Source organism: Crinia signifera, chromosome 4 (genome assembly GCF_055691185.1).
Source record: "Crinia signifera chromosome 4, ASM5569118v1, whole genome shotgun sequence".
NCBI lineage: Eukaryota > Metazoa > Chordata > Amphibia > Anura > Myobatrachidae > Crinia > Crinia signifera.
In genome coordinates, this window is record NC_139220.1 from 275,546,553 (window position 1) to 275,560,669 (window position 14,117).

At 45.5% G+C, this 14,117-nt stretch overlaps 2 protein-coding genes across 2 annotated transcripts in view; one reads left to right on the top strand and one right to left on the bottom strand.

Annotated features, from left to right (window-relative positions):
• Nucleotides 1-7,611, bottom strand: part of SNRNP200 (small nuclear ribonucleoprotein U5 subunit 200) — a 41,522-nt gene extending 33,911 nt beyond the window's left edge. Inside the window, exons 1-3 of the mRNA XM_083184595.1 lie at nucleotides 7,455-7,611; nucleotides 5,373-5,536; nucleotides 2,799-2,970 (exon numbers count right to left, since the gene is read on the bottom strand). Of these exons, the coding sequence (XP_083040721.1) occupies nucleotides 2,799-2,970; nucleotides 5,373-5,536; nucleotides 7,455-7,499 (381 nt within the window). The 5' untranslated portion in view covers nucleotides 7,500-7,611. The remainder of the gene's footprint in view (nucleotides 1-2,798; nucleotides 2,971-5,372; nucleotides 5,537-7,454) is intronic.
• A 419-nt stretch (nucleotides 7,612-8,030) lies between these two features.
• NCAPH (non-SMC condensin I complex subunit H) overlaps nucleotides 8,031-14,117 on the top strand; it is a 49,187-nt gene continuing 43,100 nt past the window's right edge. The window contains exon 1 of the mRNA XM_083184601.1: nucleotides 8,031-8,115. The gene's annotated coding sequence lies outside the window, so the exon portion shown is untranslated. The remainder of the gene's footprint in view (nucleotides 8,116-14,117) is intronic.

Here is a 14,117-nt window from a genome sequence, read left to right on the forward strand (position 1 = left end):
ACTCCACGCCGACGTGGATTGTGGGGGTATGAAAAGGTCGGGCGGACACATTCCGACGCCGGTCGCCACGCTTCGGGATCACGCGGATAGTGGGGGGGCGCGTAAATAAATGACATTATATGTCATTTAATGATATAGCACATTAAATGCCATTATTATAGGTCCAATCCAAACCGATATCTCTTCGCATGCCATACAATAATGGCATGCGATGGGATGCGATTTTTTTATCGTACCCTATTTCTTTAATGTATTCACTGACACAGAGCAGTGAATACATTACATAGGAAAATCGCATCGCATGCCACACAATAATGGCATGCGATGCGATTTCACTACCCTGAATAGCCCACTACGCAAATGCTGTAGTGGGCGCCGTGATAATACACAAGAACCGAGATAAATGTCCAGATAATCAGCTCCTTACTGACTTTTTTCCAAACACAGCCTGTAACATGGCAGTTAGCAGGTGATTGGCTGGGCGTTTATCTCTTGTTAAGGTTTAGTACATCTGCCCCTATATCTGCAGATCAGATGATTTCGTCTGATTGGGCTGCACGTTTCACATACACACGACCCGATTCGTTGTGACTGCCTCACAACTGAGCAGGTGCATTTACATACGCCCGCCCAATTGTACGGCCAATTAGTGCCGCCTCTTGGGGCAGGTGTACAGGTGGCCAGCAAATCGCTCGTACACAAAGCATGGGCTTTGTTGCACAGCCGACCAGATAGGTCTGTGAGCGGCCGATATATTGGTTAATGTGTACCCAGCATTAGACAAAGCACCAATTCATTTTTTTAAATTAGTTTTAAACTAAGTAATAGTGGTCTTGTTTCCCCACTCATAACTCCTGCAGTGCCCCCATCTACAACAGCAGCTCTTAACATGGGACAGACAGCAGCGATTAGGTACCCTATACAATAAAAGGTGATCTCAACTATATGGGGACCTAAAGTGTTGGGCAAAGGGGGGGGGGGGGCAGCTTGAGCTCGGCGACCAAGGCCTGCCAACATCATTAATGTGGGCGGGTCTAGGCCACCTATGTCACTGTTGGGGGCATGCCATGCTACGGAGGTACTGGGCTTCCCCAAAGTCCTCTGGTCAACGTGAATAGATGCTGTGCACATGGTATCTGTGCATGCTGATGCGGGGACCCATGGGCCTGGCTGTTTCGTCAGGGCGCTGCTAAAAGGGCAAAGTGCATATTGTCATTTAAAAAGCGGACAGGGTGCGGTGCCTTGCTAAAACAGCCTAGAGTGAACACTAGTACAGTTATCTGGGATTTATACCCCTTTTACACCAAAAATCCCGGATCAGACACGGCATTTGGAACAAGGATCCAAGCCGGGTCGGATCTGGGATTTACCCCATTTACACTGCAGTGCCTACCGGGTGCTTACCAAGGTAAGCCGGTGGGCTACCCCCAGCCCCCGTGCATCCCCCCCCCCCCCCCCCCATAGCCGTTGTCCACGAGGTGAATGGATGTCGCACACAAGCATCCATTCCCCTCCTCCGCTGCTGCTGTCTGCAGAGTATAGCAGCCAGCAGCAGAGGCTGTGTGTGCCCCCTGTCCAACCTACGGACGCTATAATCCACAGGTTGGACGTCCCCCATTCATGTAAACGGGAGCTGGGTTGGATAACCCAGCGTACCAGTTTACACCGCCCTCTACCCAGGTCCTGGCCGTGTTCTACCCAGTTCAGCACCTGGGTAGAAGTCCCGTGTAAAGGGACACGTCGTGACCCATTTACACCACCGCTGACCCGGGTTGTTGTGGTAGTGTAAAAGGCGTATTAGTGATAGATCTTTTTCCAGACAACCGAATAGATGATTTATCATTTTCTTGGCAATTCAAAATAAAAACAAAGTAAAAAAAATAAAAATAATCACGTGATGTTAAGTGTATCCCAGGAACTGTTAGAACATAGCATGTTTTTCTGTCAATTTTCCATTTCTCTATGATGGTGATTTATACAATTTATTCTATTTGGTAAAACCATGTTTATAAAGACATTTAGTGCTTTTATATAAAGCAGCCTTAAATATTTTCTCTAATTGTGATTACGTCTATAAAAATTGTTTTACTTTGCAAATGTTGGGTGTACGATTAACACAAAAGGAGTGCCAGGGGGAAAGGGATTGACAAGCACTCATCTAAAAGAATCTTCATTTAAGTGCTGCTGTGAGAATAGAAGAATAGATTAACATGCATTAGGAACTAGAAAGTGAGGATGGAGATAACAGGCAAAGGGGCTGAAGTACTACACCTTATAGAGAGAGAGAGAAAGTACGAGGAGATTAACAACCAGTTCCTAACTTTCATTTTTCAATCACGGCAATTAGGAGCTGGCTGGCACTTTATCTCTCTCCAAAGTGTAATGCATCTCCCTCTAGCCAGCTATTACATGTAAACATCTATACAATGCACTCATCTGGGCTGTTATGGTGCCTACACATTGGGTGACTGTGCTGAGCAATGCTTGATCGCTCAGCACACAGCGATGTGTCAGCAATGTGTGCCAAGCTATCTGTCAGGGCCAGTGCTCTCCAGTGAGGAGAACACTAGCCCTGACTGGCCATCTGACTACATTTATCCTACATACTGGATATTAATCATCAGGCGTTAGCGACGTGCAGGGCTGACATCACCCCATTTGTAGGCTCCATTAGTGTCATTTGAGAACCGAAGGCAGGAAACACTGTGTGATGGTCTCTCTTATTTCTGGACTAAGTGATGCAAACACAATAATGCTGGCCATATCGAATATTCAGAAGAGATAAGGAAACTGGTTACCTGGTCCCCCAGCGCAGCCTGTATAAAGCTGAGCAGAACCTCATAGGTCTCGCGAGTCTCCTTTGTTTTGGGTTTGTAGATGATCCCCACCATCTCATCAATGCCTTCTGACAAGAGGGTGAATCCCTTCATCTTGTTTATGTCATGTCTGTCTTCATCTCGCTTTCTCCTCCTACAAGAGAAGGCAGTATCATACGTAGATCAAGACAAGTTTTCCCAAATTAATTTGACACGGTTTTTGGGTCTCATAAAAAGAGCATTAATTTAGACCAGGGGTGGCCGAACCCGTCCTCAAGATCTACCAACAGTTTATGTATGTCAGGCAACCTGTAGATCTATAGTAAAATGAATGCAACATGTTTGAAAATGTGACAGTTAGTAATGATTACAGCTGTGCACCAGCTTGGTGATTTGGAAAACGTGGACCGGTTTTGCAACCCCTGATCTGGAAAATAGACAAACATTTTCATACATTGGTTTTATAAAAAAGGCTTAAACCAATGTGTCAGAATGTTTTCCATGTTTGGATGCAAATGGCCAATTGTCATCTGCTCCCAGAAATGATCAGATTTTAATTTTAACCGGTCAGATTGGAAAGAATGTTACAGTGTATATCCAGCTTAAGTTCCCTAACTCCCTGCACAGGAATCTTGGCTTGTTGCTGGCTATCTGCCCCTTCCACTGCATCACAGACTACAGCATTGTGCCAAAACCATTAACCTTCAATCCATTCAAACCTTGAATTTCGCAGTTTTTAGTATGCTAACATTGGTATTCATTCAGTTAGAAAAGCATCCAGCTAAAGGTTATATACCCCACACCAGGATAAAACACATGGAGGGAAATTTACTAAAATGGGAGTTATATTTCACATGGGATGTTGCTATGGGAAACAAATCAGATACTATATATTATCTTGTAGAAGGTGCTAAATAAATAAGACCTAGATTCTGATTGGTTACTCATAGCAACCTATTTGAGTAAATTTCCCCCATTTTGATGGGGTGCCAGACGGGGTGACTGTTAAAAAATGACAGACGGGTTCCCGACGGCCACCGGCTATTCTCCCTCGTGGGGGTTCACAACCCCCATGAGGGAGAATACAATAGGTGGCGAGCGTAGCGAGCAACCGCGCCTGCAGCGCGGCAAGCCCGCAAGGGGCTTTGTTGCACTCGCCAGGCTGTCTGAGTCCGGCAAGTCGGGATCCCGACTTCGGGCTAATGACTGTCGGGATCCTACACCACTCCCATTAGATGTTAGTGGACAAATAAAACATTTTATTTGCAAACAGGAAAAAAATACAGATACTAGGCAGCTTTATTTATCACTCTGCGATTTACAGCTGAGATAGGACTTGTCCCCTACATTGTAAAGGAGCCTACACACGGGAAGATTTGCCAAATGGTCTGAGTGATGCTAGATTGCTCAGAACGCTCAGCAAGATCCCTCAGCACACAGCCATGTCAGAAGTTTGTGCTGAGGGTTCGGTCAGGGCCAGTGGCACAAAATGTTTTTCCCAACAATCCAAATTTCACCTTTTAACTGGATTTATTCGCAACTGTGAACCGGTAGCTTTAAAATATTGACACATTACCTATATCCCCTATTTATTTTGGAAGTTACAGTAGAAAAATGAGCAGTCCTTTCCTTTTTTTGTGTAGGTTTGCCCTTTGATCTTTCCATAAAGCAAAAGAAAAGAGGCACACAGCTTCCAATTCCCGTCTCTTACACCATAAATAGCCACTTGGACACAAAAAGCCTTCTAATCAGAATCTAAAGGTAACCATACACGTTACAATTATTGTATACAATATCGCATCCCATCGCAAAACCGAGATGCGATATTGTATACTGTATCACAATGATCTACTCATTTCCCAAGTGTTATTAGTGCATTAGACCATGTTGGCCTTTGAATGCACACCCTGAGGCAGCTGCTGTACCTGCGCAAACCCCCTTTTAATAAAACACAATTCTCTGCACTCACCATTATCATTTGCAGCCAGTTACAGTATAAATAGTAGACAATATCTAGGTTGACACCTTTAAATGGTAGACATTGACAAATGTTCGACAAGCTTATCGTTGACATGTAATACATAAATAAGGTCGGCATGAGTTTTTCACTTTTTTTGGTGTCTATGTCGGCACCGTATAAGTGTAATGCGTGCACTCGGTACACCATTATAGTCACACTTGGATAGAAAAGTATGGAAAAACCCCCTTTTTTTTAAAAGAAAAGTGAAAAACTCATGTTGACCTTATGTCGACCATAAGCTTGTGTCAACCTTTTGTCAATGTGAACCTTGGGTATGTCGACCATTTCAAGGTGTCGACCTAGACATTGTCTACTCAGTGACCGCATACCTTTGCAGCCATGTCACGACACATTTTGAACCCCAATTAAACCATCTTTACCAGGAATAACAATCTTTACCATATGCATTGGTGTGGCAACAGGCCATCATTTCAGAAAAACACTGATGTAGCAAAACCAAGAGGATAACCAGTGAGAAAATTTAAGGAAACATTTAAAACAAAATAAATCAACCGGTCGTTCAGCCGCTCACTTACTTGGCACGCCTCTCTTCCTGCATTTGAGGTTTGGTTTTCTGTGCCTTGTCCCCCATACGGGTCCCATCCAGTTTCCCCACCAGTGATAGTACCTCGCCTGTGGGCTCATCTCGGCGGGTTCGGTCTATCAGAGAGCGATCGGCTTGAAGTACAAGGTTAGAGTTCTGGGGGGCAGGAGAAACAAATTAAAGTCAAAGCTAATGACTACAACTAGAGAAAAATGAACAAGCTGGATGATTCATTTGTACTTGTGCTGTCAGAGGTAATCAGTGGTCCCCTTGTATTGATGGGTGCAGAGATCGGTTCACATCGCAACTCGTTATACATATAGAGGAGCCGTGTCTGTGCACAAACAGAATGTGCACCAAAGAAACCTCACAAAGGGCATAATGCTGCTGTGGTGCACTGTGTGGGTGTTATAGCAATAATATAGTAGTCTTAATTCAGGTATGATTGTTTTGACCACAACAGGGCTGTGGACAAAAACTTAAAATTTTTTGTCAGTATGCTGGCGTACAGTCTATTGATGCCAGCATCGCGTCTGCCATCAAAAGTCTGGTACCAGAACACAGTAAGACATCAGGATGCCAACGCTGTACTCTTGACAGCCAGCATCCCAATCGTTATGGGGGTTAGGCTACTATAAGGGTGGGTTAGATGACTTAAGTAGTCCCAGTCAGGATACCCCATATTGTATGAATACCAAATAGGGGTGATGTTGAGTGCTGGCGCCACATTGCGGCTATTGTCCACACACTTCACCCTTATCTGAACGGTTAGGTCTAAATTCAAGTGGGCTCAGGGACCTTGTCACGTGACACAGGAGGAGAGGGAGCAGAGAGAAGAAGGGGCAAGGTCGGACGGAACAAGAGACCCAAACAGACCCTCGCAGGCTTGCTTTAGGCACGGTGGCTCGCTCTGCTTCGCTCACCACCTGGTTACTAGACGCAACCAGTGGTGATGTGGACCCCCCCCCAGGGCAGGCGACAGGGGGGGTCAAGGGGGACAAGTGTGATGGGCCCCAGCGATCTGAAGGGCCCCAGAGCTTCCATGCCCCATCACGGCCACCGTCTGTTCTAGCTGGCCTGTCAGTGACCCTCGCAGCCCGGCCGTCTACTGTGCACCATCTGTGTGTGGCTGAGTCTGACTGACACTGTGTGCCACTGCTGTATACTGTGTGTGCGCCCTGCCGTTCGGTGCTCAGAGCCATCTACTCTGTGTGTGCACATGGCCTGTGGCCGCAGGTGCACAGCCATACCCGCCGCTGGCACTGTAGCCTCAGTGCGCGGGTCGTCTGTTCCGTGCCTGCTTGTAGTGCTCTGCGTTCTTTTGTGAAAGTGACAGGCCAGCAGAAGGCAGCAGCCAGGAGCCAGGCCAACAGGACTGAGAACAAGTGAAGTATGCACCTGAAAGCAGGATCTGGGGCAGCGAAAGGTTAAATGAGGCTCGTGCAGAAGAAGGTTGTGTGGATTTGGGATTAGGTGGGGGCCCCAGAAATATAATTGTACAGGGCCCCAAGATTTCCGTTGCCAGCCCTGCCCCTGTGTCCCCTCCCCCCCCGCCTTGCTCCTCCCCCTGGTGTGAAAGGTCCTTTAGCCCACTAGAAATTAGCAACTACCTTATCTCATGGTTGCCTACCTGACCCTCTCCTTCAGGGAGAAAATGCTCTGTTCCTGGACTTCCCTGGTAATGTCTGATTGCTGTCACCTTTGGTGAAACACCTTTATTATCAATTACCTAGCTCCCCACAGGTGATGGCAATCATACATCACCAGGGAAGTCCAGGAACAGGGAATTTTGTCCCTGGAGAGGGGCAGGTGGGCAACCATGCCTTATCTGAATCCACAACACAGGGTGGTGACTCTACTGCAACTTGTAGATCCCCAGTAGTACAGGAACAGAAATTCACAGACGGAGGTGACACATAAGATGCAAGGCCGGGACGTGTAAATATACGGCTGATCTAGCATCTGAGCCTGCCAGTGCCGCAGATCTATATAAATTCTCATGTATCGCACCGATACCCCCGGGCAGAGCTGCTCACGTCCTGCCTAGCGCCATGTCTACCCTCTCGGCACTCACCGCTTTGTACTCGTACTGCAAACTACGGGCGGTTACGTCCGCCATTCTGCCGTGTGCTGTTCGGGTTCCAACGCACACACTGGAGGCAACAACGCGCAGCCTACGAACCTACTTCCGGGTCAGCACTTCCACTTCCGGGGAACGCAATGACTACTTCCGGGGTTGGGAGATAGAGGAGGTGTTTCAATTGTGGTAGTACTCCTACTACCTGTCCTTGCTTTGTTGTATAGATGGCAGTAATACTTGTGTGGTTACCATGTTCTGAACTTGAACCTCAATATCTATATTTAGCTCCTGACTAGGGCATTCAATCCCAGTATTCCAGACAGTTATAGGGGGTGCCCAGATTTCCCTTGGGATTTTTGGTACCATATTCCGTGTATTAACAGGATTTTCTTGGTTACATACACGGCTGCTCATAGTGACTACAGTCTTATACCCCATTAAGGCATACCACCTGGGAATTTCCCTGATCAGACCCTGGGATTTTAACCATAGCAAAAAAAATAAAAACATTTTTATTTTTTTTGTTTACAACCCTGCCACACTACACTACTACCCCTTTTACACCAGAGGAAGGACCCGGGCAGAGCACGTACAGTTAGCGACCCGGAAATCCTAGAGTCCCCAGAATTTTCCATTTACCGGAATTTGACCGAAGGTGGCGTACTCTTAAAAATTTTCATAAAAGGTTGCACTTATTTCTTTAGGAAATGTGTTACAAGGTTGCACTTTTTCTTTTAAGAAAATCTTTTACAAGGTTGCTTTTTATTTTTTAAGAAAGTCTTTTAAAAGGTTGCACTTTATTTCTTTATGGCTGTGTGATTTCCGATAGGAGCAGTCATTTGGTTACGTGTTTTGTATACATAGGTAGTTTTATGATACAAGTGGTTCTCAAAGTCTAGGTCTAAACATGCACTGGAGGTTTTGTGGACCGACTTTCAGAACCTGTGCAATCTACTGTAGGTTAAGGTTTTATTTTTTGTGTTACAAAACACCATTTTATAAAGCATCCTAGGATGTTAGGATGTTAAACTTTTTGGGCACAAAGTGTTACTTTTGGTCTTTTTCCAAGTTTACATCTTTATCTTTCTTTATGAGAATGCATTACATCTATAAAGATTACAATGAATGACGATTTTATGCATATTTTCAGCTTAATAAAGCAAAAAAAACTTGAAGAGTTTCATGTTCCATTTCTTGTGACCTCATCATCAACATGATAAAAAGCCAATTTTTAATGACAGCAGCAAGGAAAGGCATGGCTGATCCGTTTTCAGTGTAAAAGGGCTTTACCCGTGAATAACCTGGATTGAAGTGCAGTGTAAATGGAGTCTGAGGCAGGGCATGCCCTGGCAATTTCCCCGTGTTCAATTTCTTGGGTCCTACCCGGCATTGTGGTGTAAAAGTGGTATACTTTGGTCAGGAGCAGGGTCGGAGTACCAAGATTTAAGACCCATGTTGACCCTTTCACACCACCGAAAAACCTGACCTGGTTGAAAAGCTTTAGGTCCTTATTCTGGTTCACTCTCAAAGGCAAATTCCTTCTTAAATGGACAAAACCGTGTGCAATGCAGGTGGGGCAGATGTAACATTTGCAGAGAGAATTAGATTTGGGTGTTTTGTTTCTGTGCAGGGAAAATACTGACTGCTTTATTTTGCAATGCAATATAGATCTCACTTTGAAGTAAAACCCCACCCAAATCTAACTCTCTCTGCATATGTTACATCTGCCCCACCTGCAGTGCACATGGTTTTGTCCATTTGAGAAGGAACTTGCCTTTGCGAGTGAACCAGATTAAGGCCCTTTACCCGGTAATTCGATTTTTGGTGTGAAAGGGGTAGAAGCAATCATGGAAAGAACTATTGTAGCTCATTTCTTGTCTAAAGATGCCCATACACGGTGCGGCAGGGCAGTGCAATGAGATGCGCGCTCCCGAGCGCATTCGATCGCACAGCACAGAAAGTCTGTGCAGTGCGTGCTTTTAGTACTAAATTGCATCGTATCGAGTACAAAAATGACGGTGGTGTAGCACATTGTATACTTTTTGTACTAGTACACGAATAATCATTTCTGAATGACTGCGCAATACTTACATTCATTGGTATTGGTCTCTTTATTAACTATTTGTAAAACGATAGAACAAGCAACTTTTTTTCAAATGGGGTATATATATATATATATATATATATATATATATATATATATCTCTTTATAAACATTAAGTATTTAATATTGTATTAGCCATTGTCAGTGTAATTGTCCATAGACCCAGTGCCCACTTAGGTTACTGTATAAATTGTCCTTTGTTTCAATTGAATATTAACTCTCAATGAAATGTAGCCTTTTTTAAAACAGTTGATTAATTGTGTGTAAAGGCATCCAAGTTTTTTTTCTTTTCTGAGCACAGTAGGCTAAAAACTGAACAGAATTAGTATAGACTTTTCACTTCAGTAAGCTCTGCGGATGAATTAGATCAACGGTTTTCAAACTGTGGGTCCGGACCACAAAGTGGGTACCCTCCACCTCAGCATGTACTCACGACTCCATGTTGCTGACCATCAGGGTAATGTGAATGTGTGAGAGGGGGACAACCTATTCCATCCCCTATTACCCATTGCCTCTGTCACAATAGCGGTCACTTCACTGACCACACATGTGATGGCCTTTATGCAGTATCTTGCTGGGATTCTGTAACCATTTTTATTGTCTGACGGGGTCCCAGAGCAAAATAGTTTGAGAATCCCTGAATTAAGGTCCATACATACTGATCGCATTCATCGCTGGGGGGAAAGCCGCTCAGTGCATACACAATGAGCGGCTTTCCTCCTGACGGAGGGGTGAAGATGGCTTTGCATAGCGCAGTGCTACGCAAAGCCGCCCTCAAAGCCTCTTATCTGCTGGTATAACCAGGGGAGCCGAGAGAGGGGGGGAGCAGGTACTAATTACCCGGGCCCAGGCTTGCTGAAGGGGCCCCGCAGGGGCCCTGGTTCGACCCCTCCCTTCCCCCTCCGTCCCTCCCGGCTATCACCAGTAGCACACACTTCTACAGCATGTGCTGTTCTGACAGCAGGCTCAGCATGAGTGTCTCACTGACAGCGTGAGAGGTCATGCTGAGCCTGCTTTCAGCACAGCACATGCTGTAGGTGTGTGCTGCGTCTGAGATTACAGTTTTTAGAGTTTTCTTTTACCCACCTCTAAACATTTTGGGGTGTGGCCTAAGTGTGGGAGGTGCCCACACCACACACACACTTAGGCCACACCCCCAAAATTTTACCGGGGCCCAGCATTCCTCTCGGCTTCCCTGGGTATAACCAGCAGATGAGCGGCTTTCCCAGCGATGATGTGGGAGCGCGCAGCAGCGCTCAACGCCCATCGCCGGGCCATACACACTGTGCGGCTTTGAGCTGAAAGCCGCTCCAACCTGCTGTTTTTTTAGCGATTTTCTGCTCAAAGTCGCAGAGTGTGTATGGGCCTTTAGAATATACAGTAACAACCAATGTAATGCTATTTTATTGATTACCACAAGGGGGGAGTGTTTACCCAAAAAAATGCTGTATTTTATTTCCATATTCTAAAAAGCACATTTAATTTATTAAATACAAATAAGGTAAGGTAAGGTAAGGTAAAACTGCATTTGTTATAATTGCTTTGCTATAATGCTTTCTTATAATGTTTTGTTATATTTGCTGAGATTAAATGAGTATGTTTTTTTATGCACTGTAAATATTGTTATGCTATTGTCCTTGCACTATTCTATTACTTTATCATCTAAATATGTCTAGTGTTTGATTGTGTGTCCCCGAATCACTGCCAACTGTCTGCAGCGAGTGAAACTACATCTCTCTCTTTCTTTCTCTCTCAAACATGCTCAAACACAGAGGCAATCACAAGGTAGCAGACTAGCTTTCGAAGCATTTGCTTTGAGCGGGCTTACTAGTTTTAATTATGTTGCGTTATCATGGGATGCAACATACCTCCCAACTTTTTCAGTTGAAGAATAGGGACACTCCCGAAAAGGAGGGTGTGGCGTACGCAAATGAGGACATGGCTTATGCAAATTAGACCGCGCCCCCGTCTCAACCACTGCGCCGCTGAATAGACGCATACGCACAGCGTCCATTCTGTCAGTTTGGGGGGGATTCCCAACTCCCCCCCCCCCCTCCCCACAGCGGGACACTGCCGGTGGCGGGAGGGACATGGGAACGTCCCCAAAAAGGTGACGTTCCCGCATTTAGCGGGACAGTTGGAAAGTAGGAATGCAATTATTATGCAACTAATGACCCGCCCCACCTTAGCACGGGAGCAATGTTTAATTTACAGCTACAAGCTTTTTGAAGCAAGGTCTTTACTGAGAAAAAGGATTGTTTTCACTTAAATGAAATAGCATCCGGATGGCTGACAGAAAATGTGTAGGTCGTCAATCAATAAGCTGACAACAATTGGTTAATATATATATGCATACCTCCCAACTGTCACGATTACAGTGGGACAGTCCCGATTTTCGGGTCCTGTCCCGCTGTCCCACCCGCGGCAGGCATTGTCCCGCTGCGGGGGGTGGCAGTTGGGAGACCCCCCAATCTAATAGAATAGACGCTGTGCACATGCGCACAGCATCTATTCTCGTATCAAAATGAGGTTGCGGCTAATTAGCATAAGCCACACCCTCATTTGCATACACCCCACCCCCTTTTCGGACTCTCGCGTGGCTTCGCCGCGTGAGTGTCCCTATTTCCCCAACACAGAAGTTGGGAGGTATGTATATGGCTTACATGGTTAAAATGACCACACAAGCAGTAGGTCAACATGGCTATGGTTGACATGTGAAAAAGGTCGACATGAGGTTTTTTTTTTTTTGGGGGGGGGGATTTTTTAACTTTTTCATAATTTTCATCCAGGTGGGCTACGAGTGGGTGAGTGGGTAAAGTGCACCAAGTACAGCAGAGCTAAGCACCATTAATAAAGCATGACAAGCGAAGTGACCAATGTATACAATACACTTGCTCAGATGTTGACACTGACACCAAAAAGTAAAATCCTCATGTCAACAGTTTTGACCCTGTGCATGTCAACCTATTCGGGTCAACTTAACTATTGTCTACCCAGGGCATAAAGTGGTCATGCAGAGGTGGGGGAACTCATTTCTGTATGCCACCTAATTATACCCCATCCCCTACCCCCATTAGGCAGAGACAGGGCCAGTGGTAGGGTATTTGGCATCCCCCTGAAAACAAAAGCTTTTCTGTGAGAATTACTGCGCAGGACCAATGTGAAGGTAAAAATGTTCCACCTCACCATGGCCCTTATTCTGGTTGGTGCGGTAATATCCACGTGCGTTCGTGCCGCCGATGTTTTGTGTCTGCGCATGTGCAGAGGCGTCTCTGCGCATGTGCGAGCGGGGCGTACGGCCAAATCCCGCATGAAATGTGAACACTCCGAACAGGGGGTGGAGAGGGGCGTGAAGGGCTATTTGGGCTCATTACCATATGCGTACGCCCCGCGTTTCATGGGCGTTCCCATGCAAACGCTGGGCGTACGTATGGTAATGCGGCCGTGACGCACGTGTAGAGGGCGGACATATGACATCGCCGGATGTCAGCTGCCCGCCCAGATCCCTGCTTTTGCACGGAAAAATGTCCGTGTGGTCTGAGGTTGCGGGAGCTGGTGGAACACTCGGTCCTGTATTTGATGTTCTGGGACCATCGAATGATGGGGGAGGTTCCCTGAGATGGAGGAGGCGTATTCCATGAAAAATACACGTGCAGTCCGTTCGGACAGCTTCTTGCCGCGTACGGACGGAGTAGGCGATCCGTATGGAAGGCGGGGTTTCGCACGCACGGTCCTGGCCGCATATTCGGATCCGGCCGCACCGATCAGAATAAGGGCCCATGAGAGGTGACGGAACTCAGTTCCCCTTCACTTTAACCCCTGTGTCTGCCTGCTATACCACACCCAAATGAAATGGGAACAGAAAATAAAAGGCAAAACTGACATTTTGATTAAGTAAACCGGGCTTACATCAATTTTATGGGAGAAAGTGCATAATACGTATAAATCTCTACATAGTGTGAAAGAAAGTCCATCTCTGTGATATCTTAGTTAAGGAAGCGTAAGCTTGCTTTTTTGTCATAAATCCATGATTCATACACTCATATCTTCCTCAATTGCTTTATAGAATTTTGAAAACCTCATTACAATCCGTCCAGTGGTTCTTGGGATTAGCCCGAACAAACAGATAGAAACCTACCGCTGGCTTTATTTTATGCTATGCATAAATGCAGTTTTTTTAAATGGTAAAGAAGAAACTTTATTGTTAATATAAATTCAATTCAGGCCCCCAATGTGCTGCCAACAGAATCTGTTCTCTGAGTATAAAAATACTTAAAGGGAAAAGGTCTTCAAAATACTGTTCAAGTGAACCGTTAACTAGGGATTATCATTATCCTTTATTTATATTGCACCACAAGGGATCCGCAGTGCAGTACAGAGAACATAAAGAGCAACAGTATGAACAAAACAAGGAAAACGTGAATTACAATACAAAACGTTGCAGCACATGGTTCATAATACCCAAATAAGCAGCATGGCAGCAAAAACCCAAGGGTTTTGTTCTATTGTAGGCAATGGGGAGGAGAGGATGGTATAAATGAGGTACGGGAAAA